The sequence below is a fragment of the Gadus chalcogrammus genome, chromosome 13 (genome assembly GCF_026213295.1).
Source record: "Gadus chalcogrammus isolate NIFS_2021 chromosome 13, NIFS_Gcha_1.0, whole genome shotgun sequence".
Lineage (NCBI taxonomy): Eukaryota > Metazoa > Chordata > Actinopteri > Gadiformes > Gadidae > Gadus > Gadus chalcogrammus.
The window spans coordinates 8,729,245-8,747,911 of NC_079424.1; the positions used below are offsets into that span (position 1 = coordinate 8,729,245).

At 44.7% G+C, this 18,667-nt stretch overlaps 2 protein-coding genes across 3 annotated transcripts; both read right to left on the bottom strand.

Moving 5' to 3' along the window:
* Positions 1–4,757: 4,757 nt before the first annotated feature.
* LOC130401813 (serine/threonine-protein kinase 4-like) lies at positions 4,758–15,363 on the bottom strand. 2 transcript variants are annotated; one of them, XM_056605800.1, is made up of 11 exons: positions 14,723–15,363; positions 13,316–13,396; positions 12,943–13,071; positions 12,273–12,387; positions 12,000–12,164; positions 11,692–11,859; positions 11,363–11,500; positions 9,994–10,125; positions 9,581–9,773; positions 6,960–7,096; positions 4,758–5,143 (listed from the first exon to the last, which is right to left on the bottom strand). In XM_056605800.1, the coding sequence occupies exons 1-11, from the start codon at positions 14,764–14,766 to the stop codon at positions 4,985–4,987; spliced, it is 1,461 nt and encodes a 486-aa protein (XP_056461775.1). In that variant the 5' UTR covers positions 14,767–15,363; the 3' UTR covers positions 4,758–4,984. The 2 variants fall into 2 exon arrangements, with proteins under 2 accessions (XP_056461775.1, XP_056461774.1); XM_056605799.1 differs by having other exon boundaries at positions 6,945–7,096.
* Positions 15,364–15,492: 129 nt separating this feature from the next.
* LOC130401814 (cytochrome c oxidase subunit 6C-1) lies at positions 15,493–18,628 on the bottom strand. The gene is made up of 4 exons (XM_056605801.1): positions 18,537–18,628; positions 16,651–16,761; positions 15,980–16,112; positions 15,493–15,602 (listed from the first exon to the last, which is right to left on the bottom strand). The coding sequence occupies exons 2-3, from the start codon at positions 16,753–16,755 to the stop codon at positions 15,987–15,989; spliced, it is 231 nt and encodes a 76-aa protein (XP_056461776.1). The 5' UTR covers positions 16,756–16,761; positions 18,537–18,628; the 3' UTR covers positions 15,493–15,602; positions 15,980–15,986.
* Between the last annotated feature and the right edge of the window lie 39 nt (positions 18,629–18,667).

The following is an 18,667-nucleotide window of genomic DNA, read 5'->3' on the forward strand; positions in this document are numbered from 1 at the left end:
CTCAAATGCTAAACCCTCGATGTCTCTCAACCAATGACGTCCAAGCGGGGCGGAGCTTAGGTGTATTTTTTTTACAATCTAGCATGTACAACCCAAAGAGCTAACAAATGTTTTTAATGAGCATCACTTCACCACCTCTGTTACATGTTACTCTGTAAGTAATCTAAAATATAAAGTTATACATATCTTATGATTATATAAATGAAGGGTCTTCCTTTGTCTGGGACGTCTGTTACGACAAGGTCTGACGGCATTGTCTTACTGTTTGTTTTATGTTTTCATGTTTTGAAAAGCTTCAAAATGTATGACTAGCAGTCACGATTAAAGTGACGCTTTCATCCAAAACCAAAGTCAGGTGATGGCGGTAGGGGTAAGCTGAGCTCTAAATGACTAACAGGTAGTCTCTGGGCACTGGGGATCAAACCCGGAACCCCTTCAGCTGTGAGTCGAACACCCTAACCCAAAAGTGTATATTCAGTGGGCCGCAGTCTGGAACAACATAATCAGAGTAGTTTGGAAGAATTAACATGCAGACAGAGAAAGATGTGGCAAATAAAGCATCATTTGCTCTATTGTCCGCCACCTCAAATAATGTCTCCCAACATACCACTATCTTTGACCAAATCATTCTGTGCATAACTGTAGAAATGATTAATTCAAAGAGGGTTTTAGTGGACAGGAGAAGAGCAATACAACAGCATAGAGGGATTAGTATTGCCTCTATGTGCCCTAAGTTGGAGCAATACTAATTACTACAGCCCTGTGCTGACACTGATTTTTGATTCATTACTGCTCCCCTTGTCAGCAAAATAAAGTTATTATGAGCAGACTTTTCCGTTAAATAAAAAACACATACTCATCCTGAATGATCCAACTCCCAAACTTTCCCTGATACCAAAGCCATCTGGTCAGGCTAAGACCGGAACCAGAGACAGATATTACTGTTTTAAGGGGGACATAATTCAGGAGAGCAGGTCCCTGTAAACCTATGCATCTTCATTACATCTATTGAATGTATTCAAAACAATAAACAATGACCAATCATTGGTGACAGTATTAATTTGTTCTGTCATGTCTTTCATCTGAATGAAGTTATAGTTGCAGTGGATCGAATCATTCTGAGGTCTGTTTTGTTAAATTCATCAATAACAATATGTATTGATGAATAACACTACGTGTGATATATTTCAGATAATATATATGTGTATACTGTCAGACGGTTACCTAAAGGAGAGGAGTCTTAAAGGAATCTTATTGACCAGCTAGGTCTGATGAGACTTTAAATATAATCAATAATGAATTAGCTTTTCATTAGCCAGCTCTAAAAGCATTACCTACCACAATAAAAGTATATTGAAACTATACTAATGCATCAGAGAGCAGTGAGGGATCCGAAGGTGAGCGTAAACAGCAAGTTGGACCCAGTCGCTCATCCTTCAAGAAGCAAGACAACACAGCTGGAGAGAGGAGAGACACAGAGGGTGAGTTACACCGACAAAGGAAGAGACACAGAGGGGTAAGAGAGAGGAGAGACAGAGGGAGAGATACACCGGCCGAGAGACACAGAGGGAGAGAGAGACACACACAGGGAGAGAGACACAGAGACAGAGGGAGAGATAAACACAGAGGGGGGGGGGAGGTAAGTGAGGGAGAGAGGATAGAGAGATAGCCGGCGAGAGAATAGAGGTATCAGAGAGAGCACATAGATAATTGAGGTATAAAGAGGGATCAAATTGTTGGGGGGGGGATATTAAACATTCATGCTGCTATTTAAGCAGGAGGCTAAACGTGGGGCGTCCTAAGAGAGACAAACAACATCTCACTCTCTCCTTGGCTGCTCTCAGGCAAGGTTGATCGCTCCATTCAGGAAAGGCAGTACCACAGTACTAAGCAGAGCTGCTCATCCTCTCGTTAGATCTGAAGCACTAGCAGACATTAAGGAGCCACTAGGGGTTAGAAGATGAATACAGAACATTAAGGAGCTGGTAGGGGTAAGACAGGTAGGGGTTAGATACAGAGGCAGGTCATTTAGAAGCTGGTATGGGTTAGACAGTACAGAGACAGGTCATTTAGATAGGGGTTAGACAGTACAGAGACAGGTCATTTAAGAGCTGAAAGGGGTAAGACGGTACAGAGACAGGTCATTAAGGAGCGGGTAGAGGGGTTATAGTTAGCTTGTCACGGATAGGGACCAAAGGTATTGAACCAAGAATCCAACGACTTGGAATCTAACAACTTCACGTAATAAAAAACAAAAACAGCAGCAGGTATATAATTTTGAATAACAGTTAAACTGTTAACACTGTATCATGATCAACATGTAGAGGTGAAGAGGAAGGGGTAAGAGCTGCAGGATGAAGGTGAAGAACACGTTAAAGGACGAGGCACTTCACTCGACCGACTTTTTACCATCAGTTTATTACCATAAAATACTTTTGTTCTTTTCAGAAATACAGCATGTGACAACCAACCAAAATATGAAAATAAATCAATAAAAACAAAACCAATATGGGAGATCTGTTGAAGGCCCAGAAAAGCTCTACTGCTGGGCAGAAGACACGCTGAACAATCATGCACCGTCTCTATTTTTTAAACAGTCAATACTAAAATCTTTTTATCAGACACATTTATCATTTTGATTTCAATGTTGATAGGTCAATATGCCATCCTTATTGGTTCCAGTTCTCTGGGTCCTTGCATGATCCCATCCGACCAGTGTGTAGATCAGAATGGCGGCTTGCCGCGTGTGATTGCTACAGGAAGCCAAAAGGCACACAGCCCGTAACATCTGACCCCTTCACATTTGGATCGGTTTGTCTACATAGCTCATTAACGTCCAGTGATCACTACTTAATTTAATAAGTTATTTCTATGAATTATTGTCATTACAGCATCTTCTCAAAAAAATCCAGCATCAAATTGAATAACAAGAAAACAACCTTATTGCGACATAAAGACACAAAATAAATCACACTCAAACTGATATGTTCAACATTTGTTCAGAAAACCACAAAGGAAATTTGTTTGAGGCAACACAGCAATGCTTTTGATCAGAGTGTACGCAGTAACATTGAAGGGCAGGAAAACAGAAACTAAAAGTTCAAACGAGTCCTACAGCCCAGACCAGCAGGTAACCCTTTACAGCTTTGCTGACCTTTCCACTCTGCCAATACCAAAAGTAGGAAACTAAATTAAGGCATATAGTTGTTTTGTCCTTACTACACTCAACGTTATTCTAATCAATAATGATCCCTAATTTCCTTAATATTCATAGAAATAAACCTAACCTGAGTTTGGCGATTACCTGAGTATTTAGTTTAAACGCAGACTCAAAATATGAACTTTCTGTTTGGTAGAGGAAGCTAGCAACAGTAACCAGGCGGAACTTTATTCATGTTCCGTATGAATCTGTATGCACGTGACCGATTCAGAATCCCTGTCGAATGTTTGAGGATAAACTCAAACACACTTCTGTGTTTCATCATAGCACTTGTTTCGAGGAACTGGCACGCAGAGTGGGTCGGGGTTACCGTAGCAAGACTAGACACCATAACCCCACCCACCCCCTCTTGAAGGAATATTGGAAGTTTGTATTTGGCAGAATACAAAAAAGAATTACTGCAAAAAGTGTGAAACCTGAAAGCAGACAAAGACGTGAGCTCTCTTTCCATCAGCTAGCAGCTAACACCTGCCAGCTAGCATCTCAGCGGCTAATACCTAGTAGCTAACCTTCTAGAAGTTCACACCTAGTGGGTAACATCTTAGCGGCTAACATGTAAGCACTCCAGGGTGTCGAGCCAGAGACTAGCGGTGCATGATAAAGAAGCCAGTCCCTTATTTATAACATTACCTCTACAGGGAGCACTCAAATCTCCAACCGTGTGGAAGAGTTTCAAAGTCAAGACTTCAACATGGGTCAAATAACATCTGAACTCCTCATTGGTTGAATTCACCAGGGTTCCATTCCTGCATGTAAACAGTCATCGTGAATGGAACAAGATCAAAAACATTTAAAGAGAAGGGCGGCCCAGTGTGTAAAATACACCAAGCAGCAAAGAGCAGGACTCTGAAAGCATCATTAAACTCTGTAAGACACTGCTGAACCACGACACCTCCGGCTCCATACATTCAGCCGTTTAAATCCACAGAGACGTCTGGACTCGGGGATGTTGCTGTGACCTCACCGTGTTCGGAGTTCTACAGAACTGCAGTACTGTCTACGTTATCTAGTTCTCACACACACACACACACACACACACACACACACACACACACACACACACACACACACACACACACACACACACACACACACACACACACACACACACGTCTTTGGTGCTTGCTGAGAGCGACCAAGCAGAACCAGATGATTGCGGTTTCGGGTCGCAGTTTGACTATTGACCAGATCTCAGTAATTTTGTGGTTCAGGATATTTCCTGGATCCCACAACTGACAACACAGGGATGTGAAACCAGTCTGGTGGTCTGCAGTTCGACAACATCACAACCAGAGGGTAACACATGGAGTCTGTTTGGGGAGGGGAGAAAGGAGAGGGCAGGGCTCGAGAGGAGAGGAGAGGAGAGGAGAGGAGAGGAGAGGAGAGGAGAGGAGAGGAGAGGAGAGGAGAGGAGGGGAGGGGAGAGGAGAGGAGAGAAGAGGGGAGGAGAGGAGAGGAGAGGAGAGGGGAGGAGAGGAGACGCGAGAGGAGAGGAGAGGAGGGGAGGGGAGGGGAGAGGAGGGGAGGGGAGGGGAGAGGAGAGGAGAGGAGAGGAGAGGAGAGGAGACGCGAGAGGAGGAGTGGGAGGGGAGGGGAGGGGAAAGAAGGGAATGGAGAGAGGAGGGGAGAAAGGCGGGGGGACACGGGAGAGGAGAAGAGTTGTGGGCAGAAGGGAGGCAGGGGAAGACAGGAGGGAGAGGAAGGGAGGAGGGTAGGGCCGAAGAAAGGGGCCGAGGGAGGAGGGGACAGGTGGAGGAGGTGTTTTCAGAAGTTGTGCTGGGGTCGTTTCTTGGCCTGTATGGCGTCCAGGATGGGTTGTCTCTTGGCCTGGTACCTCTGGTGGATCTCCTCGATCTCCTGTTCCATCTTGGGGTCCAGGGAGGCCAGCCGCGCCCGCAGCTCCTCCACGCTCCACGACCGCATCTGCCCCCACGGCCGCAGACACACCACAGGGTACTCTTAATGCTCATGATTCATTGCGCATTTCATGGCACTCAAAGCGATGTACCTGACTCTTTCGGGTAGATGAGTTTACATCCTTGTTATCAGAATGACCGTGCCTAGTCAATGGGAGGCTGTTACTTGAACATCCACTCGCAGTGGTAGCCCCTACCTCACACTCGCAATCACAGTGGAGGTGAGAAGGGAACCTATCCAGTCAGAGACCAGGGGATAATGAGGTGGCTAGAGGCAGGACCCCTGGGTCAGCGAGCCCCCTCTAGGGACGGGTGCCATGGGATCTTTAATGACCAGAGCTTGGCCCCCACTGCTTGGTTTCCAGAGAAACCACCTTAAGGTGTGGCTGAGGACTCTTAAAACATTTGAACAATTGTATCAGCTGAACCACTATTTCAACTGCTCCCCATTAAATCGAGCCATTTAATATAAAATAAACTATACACATTCACATTAACATTAAGTAGCTTAATTTAAACATAAGCAAAGCTAGACTCGGTTTAGACTTGTATGCCTGATCCCCGTCGATTATTCCTGTTTGAACCAAAAGGTCAGAGTGGAGCTGATAGCATTTCAGTCGACGCGGCACTAGGCTCTAGAACTATCGTATGGCTCAATACGATCTGGATGGTTACAGCCGACCCCCCATGAGACCACGCTAGCCGTTAGCATTTACCAGCAGTACCGCTATTTATTACCCTGGATCAATGATTCTAAAATAAGACCCACGACCCCGCTACGCTTTAGCATAACCAAGACCGACACATATGTAAACTCTCAAGACCTGGAGCGAGTGTGTTGGATAGTACATAGAGGTAATTTAGGAGAAGGTAGGGGTCAGTTATCTACTGGTGCTGTACAAATACAAACTACTGTCGGATCATCAAACTGTCTTTGTGTCCTTATTTACAGTTTAAATAAACGATGGGCTGCATTCTCTGAAGACATGCGTATTGCTTTCTGGACCCCCTAGTGTGCCAACATGCTAAAGACCTGACATGTGAGCAGCCTTAAAGGTGACACATTATACCACCAGGTGTGAGTATGATTAGCCGTTATAAGCCATTTTGAAAATCTGCCATCATCACAACATTACAACATTACAAGTGGGAGTGTCCACTTAGACGTGCTGGATGGATCAGTCTACCAGCCTAGGCAAGGCAAGGCAAGGCAACTTTATTTATGTGGCACTTTTCATACACAAGGCAGACCGAAGACGCTGGAGAGAAATGAGTAAAATAGAAAGTGCAATGTATTTAAGGTCAGATCAACTGTCTCTCTGGTCTCTTTGCCTACCCAGTGGACTGTAGCAAACGTTGCTCATCTATCCGTCATACATCTAGGTGGACTCGCCCACTTGTAATGATTTTCAAAACGGACTGTAATGGCTAATCACAGTCACACAAGTTGGTGTAACATGTCACCTTTAACAGCATGTAAGCATGAAACGGTCCAGATAGCAATAACATACATGTAATACCCTTTCTACGTCCCTTTAGCATATTAACACATGCTAGCGAACGGGCTGGTTGACTAGCAAGATCTGACTGGCCTTCTGCTCAGCCAGAGGTCATGGGTCTCTGTGACCTTTCTCACAGGGTCACATGGGGTCCAAATCTGGACCAGGAAACATTATTGCAACGGTATACCATGGAAATAATGACATGCTCTAAAGTGCACTCACACACGCACACCAACACAACCCCACAGACACGCACATTAATCCAATAACACACACACATGCACACAATATCCCGAAGAGACACACCTCCTGCTGACTCACCACCTCCATGTCTCCGTCGGGGGGGAGTTTGCGGTTGTCTGAGTCCCCTCCTCCTCCTCCTTGGTTGGCCTCTCTCTCCTTCTGTTCAAAGTATTCTAGGAAGGCGGGTTTGGCTGGCTGCAGAGTCTCCCCTCGCCCTGGAACACACACACACACACACACAACATTTACACACCTGGTTTGAACACAGATACCTTGTTTTAACATATACACGCGCCTTGTGATAACACAACACACACAGACACTCGGTAGAGTTTTAACTGATAATCAGGCCATATGCGCAAACAATGAGGTTCGATAATGACATCATCTCCCTTGCACATTGCCAACAAGGCTCTCAGTAAATTGGATGGATCAACTTTATTTATAATGTCCACATCCCTCTTCCTCCTGTACGACGTAAATACGATGAATCAACAGTTTTGTATATTGTATACACCCCTCCTATTCTGCACTGTGTCAAGATAGAATCATTCAGACCATGAAGGTGTTTGGATTTTTCAGATGCCCTAAAAAACCCTACCTGCTTCTAAAGGGCATCTATTTTAATCCACCTTAAGTATACTCAGATGAAGACATCTGCATCTCAAAGTACTGTTCCTCATATCTATCAAGTTTCTGATTTCTGTCGCACTGAAACAAGGGTGCAGTTTGTGTGTGTGTGTGTGTGTGTGTGTGTGTGTGTGTGTGTGTGTGTGTGTGTGTGTGTGTGTGTGTGTGTGTGTGTGTGTGTGTGTGTGTGTGTGTGTGCATTTCTCTGTGCGTGTGTCGGGGCGACAGCCAGGGTACTGCGGTAGAGAAGACCAGCGAACCGCTGTGTTGTGGCAGCAGGCCGGGGCACACAGCCAACTCAACATTCACAACCTTTTTAAAACCTAAATGATCCTCTGTTGTTTCGTAAGGGTCCTTGGGGCAATACATCTATTGAGAAACTAACAGACAGCGAGGGATACAAATATCTACTGGGGGGCAGGGATCGTACCTGGAGCCTTTAAAGAATGCTCACCTGGCCTCCTGGGACCTTTACCACCTTTACATGCTGCGTCCTTCAAAGCACTTCCTGTTACCCTGTCGTCATATGAGCTCTGACCTCCATGAAAAACCTTAAACTCTCATTATATCCTACTGCCCAAAATTCTTCATAAGGTATTATATATCATATAATTTCAGGATATTGAGGAAGAGTGGATTCAGTGTTGGCTATAGCTGGACATAACCTGAAACTCAACACTGTGTTTCTTGACTAAAGGAAACAGAGATGTTCAGTCTGTTCCTTCGTCGGATCATTCCTTCAGGTCAAACCAATCGTTCTTCATCTATTTAGAAAGACCCACCACTAGCCCTTCTAACAAACAAACACACCCACACAACCCTAGCACCCACACACGTGGTTGCGTATTGTGTGTGGGTGGATGTGTTGATGTTTCAAATCAGTGTTAATATAAGAACAATTAGGAATATACTTCAATGGGATCTTTTGTGGGTGATACTGGCCATATGGAGAGGACTCAACAGAGTTGTAGTACTGTAGAATACTAAATCAACGTTCAGCATGAGAAGCGCTGTGGCAGTTTTTAACACAACGATGTCACCCCATAATCAAAATTCAAACAATTAATTACTGAACAATGACCCAAACACCAACATCATTCCTATGCTCCTCTACTTCCGAAATAGAATTGCACCGTTGCGACGTGAGGTCAGGATGTACTAGCCCTATCAGTACATGACCTCCACTCAGACCTGCCTCTCCTCGGCACGCAAACACACACACACAGGTAAACACACACACACACACACATACACAATGCTGTGGTAATGCTAATGTGAGGCCCAAGACCGTGCGTTGTGCTAATGTAGAGCTAACCATATCAGACTCAATCCATACTAACACAGTAACACCTAGCACAGGAAGCCACGGGGGGCTGAGTGTGTGTGTGTGTGTGTGTGTGTGTGTGTGTGTGTGTGTGTGTGTGTGTGTGTGTGTGTGTGTGTGTGTGTGTGTGTGTGTGTGTGTGTGTGTGTGTGTGTGTGTGTGTGTGTGTCTAACAAATCTAGGAAATCTCCTATGGGTAAGTGGCATTTCTTCCACTTTCGACATAGGGCAAAACCTTTACTGTACCATACCGCAGAAACAAGGGAGAGTGTACACTCAGGAACATTCAGGTCACAACATCTCCTAATCCAACCTGAATCCCACACTCCCAATGCAAACAAATTGTAAACCAACATAATCCAAGGGCAAATTTATTTTGAAACTCGTTTTATCTAATAAATTTAAGAACACACTTGCATCTTCCCATTTTGTTCAACCCTTAAGGTAAAGTACAGTATATTTCACTTATTTGCCTCACTTTGCTTGAAGAAGATGAAAGATCCTGAAAATAGACTATAAAGAATTTGCAAGCATCCTGGAAATATACACACACCCCCTCCCATCTCTCAGTCACATGACAGCCCTTTGAGTTAACCACAAAACATATAATATAACAATAAATAAAATTTGACTATCAAGCTCTCCTTGAGGGAATGCTGCTGTACGACAGCACCCTCTGGTGGGGAAGTGAGCATTAACAGTCAGGCCCACATCCGAAGCGGTACGTGTTGGTGTGACTCCTTACTCTTAATGGTTCCGTCCCCCTCCTCCTCCTCTTCATCAGAGTTGATGACCATGGTCCCCAGCGAGGACACCATGGTCCCAGTGTCCTGCTCCCCTTGGGTACCGGGGTAGGGTCCCGTGCCCCCCATACGGATTGTGTCGCTGCCCTCCGACCCCGCCAGCACCATGGTACCGACGTCCACCTCGTCCTCATCCTACGACGACAACAAACAACACATGATTGGACCATCTTGGCATAGGATGAGATTGTGTTCAAAGGTGTCTTACTGAGGAATAGGGGGCTATGGATGTGTTTGTGTTGCGACTGGTCTGATTGGACCATCTTAGTCAGGGGGCGGGGCAAAGGACGTGATCGTGTTCCGAGTGGGGGGAGGCAGGCTGGTGGCGCTGTGTGTATGTGTGTGAGTAAAGTACCGAGTTGTCGTCCTCCTCTGCATCTTGGTCCCGTTGCTCGGCCTCTTCCAGTCTCCTCTGCTTGGTTTCCATGGCATCGTTGATGAGAGGCTTCAATGTGGAGCTAGCTTTAGCTGAGCGGATTAAGGGATGCTGAGAGAGAAAGAGAAAGAGAGAAACTATGTAGTGTGGTAGTAGCACCAGAGTATCCGTTGTCCGGTAATTACCGGTCATTGATCGGAAAAAAATTAGGAGGAGCGAAAATTCTAAATGTCTCCGGTCAGAATGACCAATGGAAATTATTCTCTGCACAATTTGAATTGTGTTTAAATATGCGACAGTGGCCATTTGTTTAGCCAATTCATGTCAAACAATGAGGGTTTTCATTGACCTGAACCGGTCCGCCGATATTTCCCACCACTATCCTTGAGCCGGGTCGGGCCGGGGCTTTGATCGATAGTTTGTGTTGTCGTTTTTTTTATCATTGCTTTATTGGCCTAATCTGAGGAGAAATCTATGCCATAAACAGAAATAGTATAGGCCTTTATTACACGGGTCTTCTCAATGCCGTGGAACGCTCCGTTCACTTGCATGAGTAGTATTCCGATAACTTGTCAACCCCAGCGTCTTCGGTTGCTAAGCGACGTCAACATCTTTGGCGGACTATTTCACTGCTGATCAACACTATGAATGCTGGTAACGAATAAATTGTAAACAGACACACCATGTGAAGTTATTTTTTCGTTTTGGCAAGTAGCTGCGTAATAAGCGGGATAATGTATAGAACGTCGCCGGTCATTATCGAAAATAAGCCCCTTCAGGGCGTAGCAAGGCACGTCCGCTGTCGGTGTCCTGTTCGCCCTGTCGGGGCTTATTTTCCCAATAATGACCGGCGTTCTATGCATTATTCCTTCCATATATATTTAGCAGAGTAGGCCTAAGTAACAAATATGTACAAAGTTACACATGTATTAAAAAAAATGTCGGGTTGAATTCGGGCTCGGGCCGGTGCAGGCTTGATTTTCTGGGCCCGATCTAAGCTCTAATAAAGACTAATAAAGCCGCCTTGGGGAAAGAAGAGTCACGAGGCTTATGTGCATTGCAAGAAGCAGAGACACTCTCGATACATTTGACTTTAAGTCAGCAGCTGCACGCTTCACAGCTGCCAAATATCGAAATAAGTAAAAAAAATTTAAAAAAATTAAAATGAAACCTTCCAGGTCACATGACCGGCACCAAATTTTTTCTAGCGGAAACATTGAGTAGCACATGTAGTAGCATCGTGTGTCAGCCATGTAACAGTCCTGAGTAGCTGGTTGGCCGTAGTCCTGTAGTAGTATTGTGGAAGTACCGCAGTACCTGTAGTAGTATTGTAGAGGTAGCGCAGTACCTGTAGTAGCTGCGTAGCAGTAGCCCTGCTCTCTGCGTTCTTCACCAAACACTGAGCGATGAAGTCCACGAAATTTCCAGACCAGAGGGAAGGGTCCCGCAGGGTGGGGGATGGGTTGGTGGGGATCATGAAGATAGCCTGACACACACACACACACACTGTTAATATATAACTATTACACTTTCCATGCACAGGCATGCACTTAGCAGTAATACACGCACGCACACACATGTAAGTGTGACGTAAAATGTTGATTAATGTGTACTATCCCTGCCAAATAAAAATAAATGAATAAATTCAATCGTACACACACACACACACACACTGACCCTCATGGGATGGATGTCAGAGTAGGGGGGCTTCCCCTCGGCCATCTCTATAGCGGTGATGCCCAGGGACCACACGTCTGCCACACAGTTGTAGCCGATCTCCTGGATCACCTCAGGGGCCATCCAGAACGGAGTACCGATCACTGTGTTCCTCTTGGCCATGGTGTCCTGCCCAACACACACACACACACACACACACACATTTAAGTTGTACATTGATAAAAAAAGAAATGGTGTTTTGGGAAACAAATGCTTTCTCAGGATTATTCTGTGAGCAGATAGGCTAAGCACTAGGCGCGATGTCTTACAGTCAGTTGACCGGCGACTCCGAAATCGGCCAGCTTGGCCTGCCCCTCCCCCGTCAGTAGGATGTTCCCGGCTTTGATGTCCCGGTGGATCTTCCTCATGAAGTGGAGATACTCCAGACCCTTCAGAGTGGACTGCAGGATGGTGGCCACCTCCTCCTCACTTAGCTACACAAACATATACAAATTAATAGCTGTGTGTGTGTGTGTGTGTGTGTGTGTGTGTGTGTGTGTGTGTGTGTGTGTGTGTGTGTGTGTGTGTGTGTGTGTGTGTACCGTCTTTCCGCGGAGTCGTATGATGTCTGACACCGATCCTGCGGCGCAGAACTCCATGACAATCCAGAGGTCTGTGTTCTTGAAATAGCTTCCATAATAACGCACCACATGGGGGCTACACACACACACACACACACACACACACACACACACACACACACACACACACACACACACACACACACACACACACACACACACACACACACACACACACACACCTAACAGTTATGCTACAACGTGTAATGCAGAGAAATTGCCGGCACAGGATACGTCTGTGTACATAAAGTGTACCTGTTACAGGTGTGTAACAGGTGTGTCAACAGGTGTACCTTTAAAAGTTGTGTCAGCAGGTGTACCTGTGACAGGTGTGTGAGTAGGTAAACCAAGTGCAGGTTTTTTAGCAGCTATAGCTGTGAGGGTGTGCGAGTAGGCGTTCCGGTTACAGGTGTTAGCAGGAGTACCCGGTACAGGTGTGTCCGAAGGTGTACCGGTTACAAGTTGGTTATATGTGCATTACAGATGTGTCAGCAGTTGTACCGGTTACAGGTGTGTTAGAGAGATTTCAGCAGGGGTACCTGTTACAGGTGTGTTAGCAGGTGTACTTTTTACAGGTGTGTTAGAAGATGGACCTGCAACAGGTTTAATAGAGGTGCGTCAGCAGGCATACCTGTTGCACTGCTGCATGATGGAGATCTCTTTTATGATCTCCTGGAGGTCCGACTCCACTGGAACCTGCTTGATGGCAACGATCTCCCCGGTCTCCTTGTAATGAGCCTTGAACACGCTTCCATATGACCTACACACACACACACACACACACACACACACACACACACACACACACACACACACACACACACACACACACACAGTGGTTTCATCAGTCAGCAATGCAGAGGAGGAAGTGGGTTGAGAAACAGGAAATGAAGAAGGCATGCTTATGATAATGACCGTTGAGGGGAGACAAAGAGAAAGACAGCAAGAGACAGAAAATAAAGGACATTGGAAATGTATGTTGAGATAGTTTGTTTGTGGATTACCCTTCCCCTAACTTCTCCAGGACATCAAAAACCTCCTCTGGCTGCTTGGTGAGATTGTCCTCACTCAACTTCTTAAGTTGCCTGGAGAGAGGGAGAGAGGGGGAGGGAGAGAGCGAGATAGAGAGAGCATTACTAAATCATATTGTCTAAAACAACAGTGTAAGAAAGGAGAGGAGATGAATAGAGGAGATAATCAAAGAGGAGAGGTGAACTAGTGATAGAAGAGAGAATCACTATTTTTGGATTCTTTTATTTTTAGATTTGTATTTCTGAAAGCATCTCACATGCTTCTTTCTTTTGTTGAAGCAATTACAAAAGGAGAGACTGCAGCCTCCCCACTATTACCAGGACTGTTAACTGTCCCAACAGTTTTAGTATACATTGTAATACACCTCCATAAAGCACATGTTAATACAATACCACAGCTGACATGTAGCAACTATTCATCTCAAATGTGCAAGAGGAGTCAATACACAATGTTCTCTATTAAAAATACATTGGTGTGCCTCATGATGAGCATAAATGATCATCTAAGAGAAAAACCAGTGATGGAAGTCCCCTGCATTCTCCTTTCAGATGTTTCAGTAAAATAAAAGGATTGGTAAAGCAGGGTTTAGTCAGCTCCTGATTGAGAAACAATAAATTAGCTTACAGAGAAATCTACTTGCACAACACTCCTACAACTACAACTCCTATCAGCTCTGAGATGACCTGTGTGTTAAGCAGCTAAAGGAGTTACAGAGGAAAGTGTGAAAGAGAGTTCCCAGATAACAGGAGAATCCAATGATCTGCTATACAACCTGAGAACTGACTTGGAACGACAGAAGAAACTCTAGTGCAGGGTTAGGGGTTAGGGGTTAGAGTTAGAGGATAACCCTTCATTGCAACACATGCATGGCCAGCTCTGATAAACATGACGTTAGTCTAACAAACACCACGTTATATAAGACGTATACCAATAGAAATTGCATCGAAACTGGCTACACCATATTTATCATTTAAGCCGAAGACTGTCTGCGGAGTAGATCACAAGTCCCAAGAATGCAGATAAATTAACAATTACACTCAACTGTTGAGTAACATAATCTATCGTATTGAGGAGATCTCAAGTAATGTAGTAAGGTTCCCTTGCATCCCAGCCCGTGTCCAGTTTACCTAGAACAAGCTGGTGTCTAAATGTTCAACATCAAGACCAAGTCAAAATCAAGTTACGGGTAAATTTTTCTCCTATAGTTAATCATACTCAACGTCAGGACAAGGTGGACACTGCATACAGATACTTGTCTTGTAGTCCAGGCATTTACATATATTATCATCCTTCCATTTTTGCAGTTTAATTCCACCAAGTTATCAATGGGAAAAGCTTTATTTCGTTTAGTTTTTATTTTCTCTGGACGGTAACTTTACCTGCGAGGGTGGTTTCTTAGCTGAACCTTTTCCTTGTTCTCCATATTGTTGTCCTCTTCGGGTAGAAGGAATTATTTCAAAGAGTTTGTCACAAGTTTTCAAGCAATCTTTCTTCAGGCGAAAGAGGCGCTGTGCTCGGCTGGGAGCTAAGCTAATAGCGGGGACACGGGAACTTGCTAGCATGTAGCAATTAGCAGTGTTTGAACTCGTAAAACTTATCCTTGATTTGTAACATTTTGGAACACGGAGGCGTAGACAACCTTCGAATTACTTCTCACCCCCAAGCAACCGTATTCCCCGTCTTCTGGGTCTCATCCTAACCGGAATAGAGGTACTTTAGTCCGGGTAGACAGTTCGCTTGACAGCGGAGTTCACTTCTCTCTGGACCAGGAAGAGCAAGTGGAGATGCTGAACAAAGAGTGCAGTAGCCACCACTAGATGGCAGAGAAGCATCAGAAACAATGTCATGCCCATCCATCTGAGACGATGCAAGTGTAAACGCCAAATGTATTGCGAAATATTATGTATCAATTTAAATAGTCTAGAAATACTCAATGAAAGGCATTTTTAGTCAGACATTGTTGAAAAGGAATATCCTTGTATTTGGACCAAGCATGTAGAATATATTATGTACTATTGAGAGATGCGTTCACTTAGGGATAAGGCAGAAGTGGTTCCACGCCCAACTTCCCTCAACAGGCAAAATAACCATCAGGTTGAGTCAAAGAGCCAATCAATTCAGCCAATAGAAAAACAGACACAGATCACACATTAATATAATAGTTTATTTGTAGAGGAACACAACAGCATAGCGTCGCTCAGTCTACCCATTCAAGAACCGCAGGGAGAATTTTTCTGTCAGGGTTTGATCGCAGGAATGCTGCAAAAAGAGAGAGATTGTTAACAGACTGTTTCATCAAAACCATTACATTGCCCTTTTATTTTTTTTCATTTTTTACCGGCACAACCACCATTAGGTTCAACACACTCAAAGAGCCCAGCAAACTGAAAGGTTGTTGGATCTCGACCTTGAATCAACAGAGATGGAAGCTCGAAAGCGCCACAAATAACCAACACTTCGGGTCCATCTCCAACGAGTTAAGGTGAGACCATGCAACACCGATAGGCTATTTGATTAAAATAAAAACGTTTCCATCCTTGCGTTTTGTAGCTCTTAAACACCAATCCATGCATATTCTCATCTGACTTAATAGTTGTGGCAAACAGGAAATGGTTGAGAAGCGAGCAGACACGTACAGGAAGTCTACTCTCCGGAGGGCCGCACGCTCTCGAAGATCCCCGCCTCCCTCATGTTGTTGAACTCCTTGGCGGCATCGTAGTTCCTGTAGAACTCAGCGTACGCCTGTTTCCTGGGCTCCGTCACCATGTACTGTGGGGAGAGGGAGAGAGTCACTTGGTGTACTGGGAGAGAATAAGCATCAGTCAGTCAGTGTATTGGGAGAGCATCACCTAGTAGGACGGACGGAAAGACAGATGGAAAGACAGACGGAAAGGCAGACAGAGCGATTGAGCACTGAAAGGCATACTGAGAGAGCACAAGAGAAGGAATAGCATCACCTGTCGTACCGAGCAAGTGAGACAGAGCATCACTTAGTGCACTGAGAGAGAGCAGAGTATTCTGCGTCCACTGGCTACACAGTGGGTCACTACGTCATCGGCGTTGCCCACAGAGTACATGATAATTCATAATCGACTCGCTGCAGGGGTTTACCTATAGGTTCATTTGTATGACAGGCCATCTTCATGTTTACCACGCCATGCATTTTGGCCGGCCTATGCTCATAAACAACAACGCAGAAAGCAGACGCACGTTACACCCACGACAGCTGTACGAGGCAGAATTATAACTCAGGCTTTGGTGTGGAGACAAGAAGGACCGAGCGATTCCTGTAGTTGGTAGTGCTCACCTTGAAGCCGGCGGCAGCCACCAGAGAAAGGGCGAAGGCGATGGGGAGATGGAACCGCAGCCTCTTCCCCAGAAGACCACGCATCGCTGGCTTAACAAGAGACATGACCACCTACAAACACAAAAGCAGTTATTCACTCTACACACGTGACACCCGGCTACATAAAACCAATCACAATCTCCTTTAAACACCAAGCAAGGCAGGTGGCAGCGAGTGTGTCTAGCAGCTCTTAGGACACCATCGCTGGTCTGCTCCTACTTAGAGATGGGTGCTGCTGAACCTATGGTCTGGTGGTCTGACACAGTCTCAATGGATTGACCAAATTACATTCATGATCACATCAGCTTTCATCCACTGTTACGATGTTATATTCCAAAGCACCAACTGTGTTAGCGGGCCTTCCTTTTACCACACTTCTATTTGCCAGCCCAGGACGCTGTCATAACACCACTAACACTGCAAGATTATGGGCCAACAGCCATGTAGGTGCTAAAGCACTGTTAAAGCTGACGATCCGTTCGATCGGCTGGAGATCTGCTGTCCCATCCTCTAGCCCAGACATTTCTCGATTGTGGGAAATCAACTGGCCAGCAGTGTGTTGGTGTGCCCTTAACATGTGTCAGTTGCAAGAAGCAACAAAAATCATGAGAATGGAACACAGTTACCTAGAGTGACCAAACACACTGGAAACAGTTACAACATTATTAACCATCCAGGTGAGCAGGTCTGTAACCAGGCACTTGAAGCTGTTGAGAGTATTTCACCCCATTTAAGCCAGTTGAACATAAACTTTTGAGTGAAATGTTTGAAATCCCAATGTATTAAAATATATTGATGCACAATGTTATCTGGAACTTGTGGAAATACTGGACCAGAGTTTTGAGGCAATATTAAACTACTGCCCCAACACAGCTGCAGGGAGAGGGCGTCAGCCAGTTCGATTCATATCAACCTCTATAGAACCAGAGTGCTTGAATTGTGCACTTTATTCTGGACCTTTCAACCCAATATACATCTTTATTATAACTTGTTATATTAATATCTGCTATTTAAATACATTGAGCTTTTCGTAAGCGTAGTCGTGTTCGCAAGCTCTGCACATCAGATAGAATTTATTAATTTTTTGTTTAACGGCCTAACTACTCTATCACATCATCATCATTCATCTATGAATTAATATATATTAATTTAACATTTTGGCTGCGTGTTTTATTGCCAGCCTTTTCATACTAGAGTGATGGTAAACTTAGGGACGTAAATAATGCAATAGGACAAAATGTAAAACCCAGTAATAAGGAAATATGTGTGCGTTATCTGTGACCCAGAGGGCCATGAGCGTGCAGTGCCAAGTCGTAAGGTCGCCCAATCAGGTGACCTTCCCAGCCCTGCGCCAGACTGTATTGATACCGTATTACATGAATAAGAATAACCTTAAAGCCCTAATACATCTCACCAAAACATAATACGAAAATGTTTCTGGTGGTGAATGGTGTGACTGACCATACTGCTCCCGTCAGGGGCATAGGTGCTTTGTTAAATTTGTGTATTTATGAAGCCTGCAGTTCAACTAGATCAACGCTATATTACACTTTCAGAAAAACAATCCGCCCCATAGTTGATATCTACAAAGATTGTAAAATGATCCCAGTTAAAAAGAAGTGGGACATCTTTGCTCGGAATGCATGCTAGCGGTATAAGCTACTGTGTTTTAACGTCAAGCTAAGCTAGTTAGCTGGACACATAAGAAATATTACAACGCCAAAATGTATACGTCGATTCTAAGGAAATAAATGACAATCACAATGTCAGTAGTTTATGTTGTGTACTATGTGGCAAAAGCCTTGAACACAAATGTATATTAAGTGTTCAATGATCAGAATACTCACAAGTTAAATACACGACCTTCACAGCTGCTACTCAAAGTGTCTCTTCAGTGGTGCGCTACAGGAACTAGTGCTGATAGAGACAGCGCGGTGGGACAAACCGTGCGCCCGACATTAATAAAAAAAAAATCAAT

Coding starts and splice junctions, on each gene's coding strand:
- LOC130401813 (XM_056605799.1), bottom strand. CDS start 14,766: ATGGAGAACAAGGAAAAGGTTCAGCTAAGAAACCACCCTCGCAG. Junction 12,165..12,272: donor TACGACTCCGCGGAAAGACG/GTACACACACAC, acceptor ATGTTTGTGTAG/CTAAGTGAGGAGGAGGTGGC. Junction 9,774..9,993: donor CAGAGGAGGACGACAACTCG/GTACTTTACTCA, acceptor TTGTCGTCGTAG/GATGAGGACGAGGTGGACGT.
- LOC130401814 (XM_056605801.1), bottom strand. CDS start 16,755: ATGTCTCTTGTTAAGCCAGCGATGCGTGGTCTTCTGGGGAAGAGGCTG. Junction 16,113..16,650: donor TGGCTGCCGCCGGCTTCAAG/GTGAGCACTACC, acceptor CTCTCCCCACAG/TACATGGTGACGGAGCCCAG.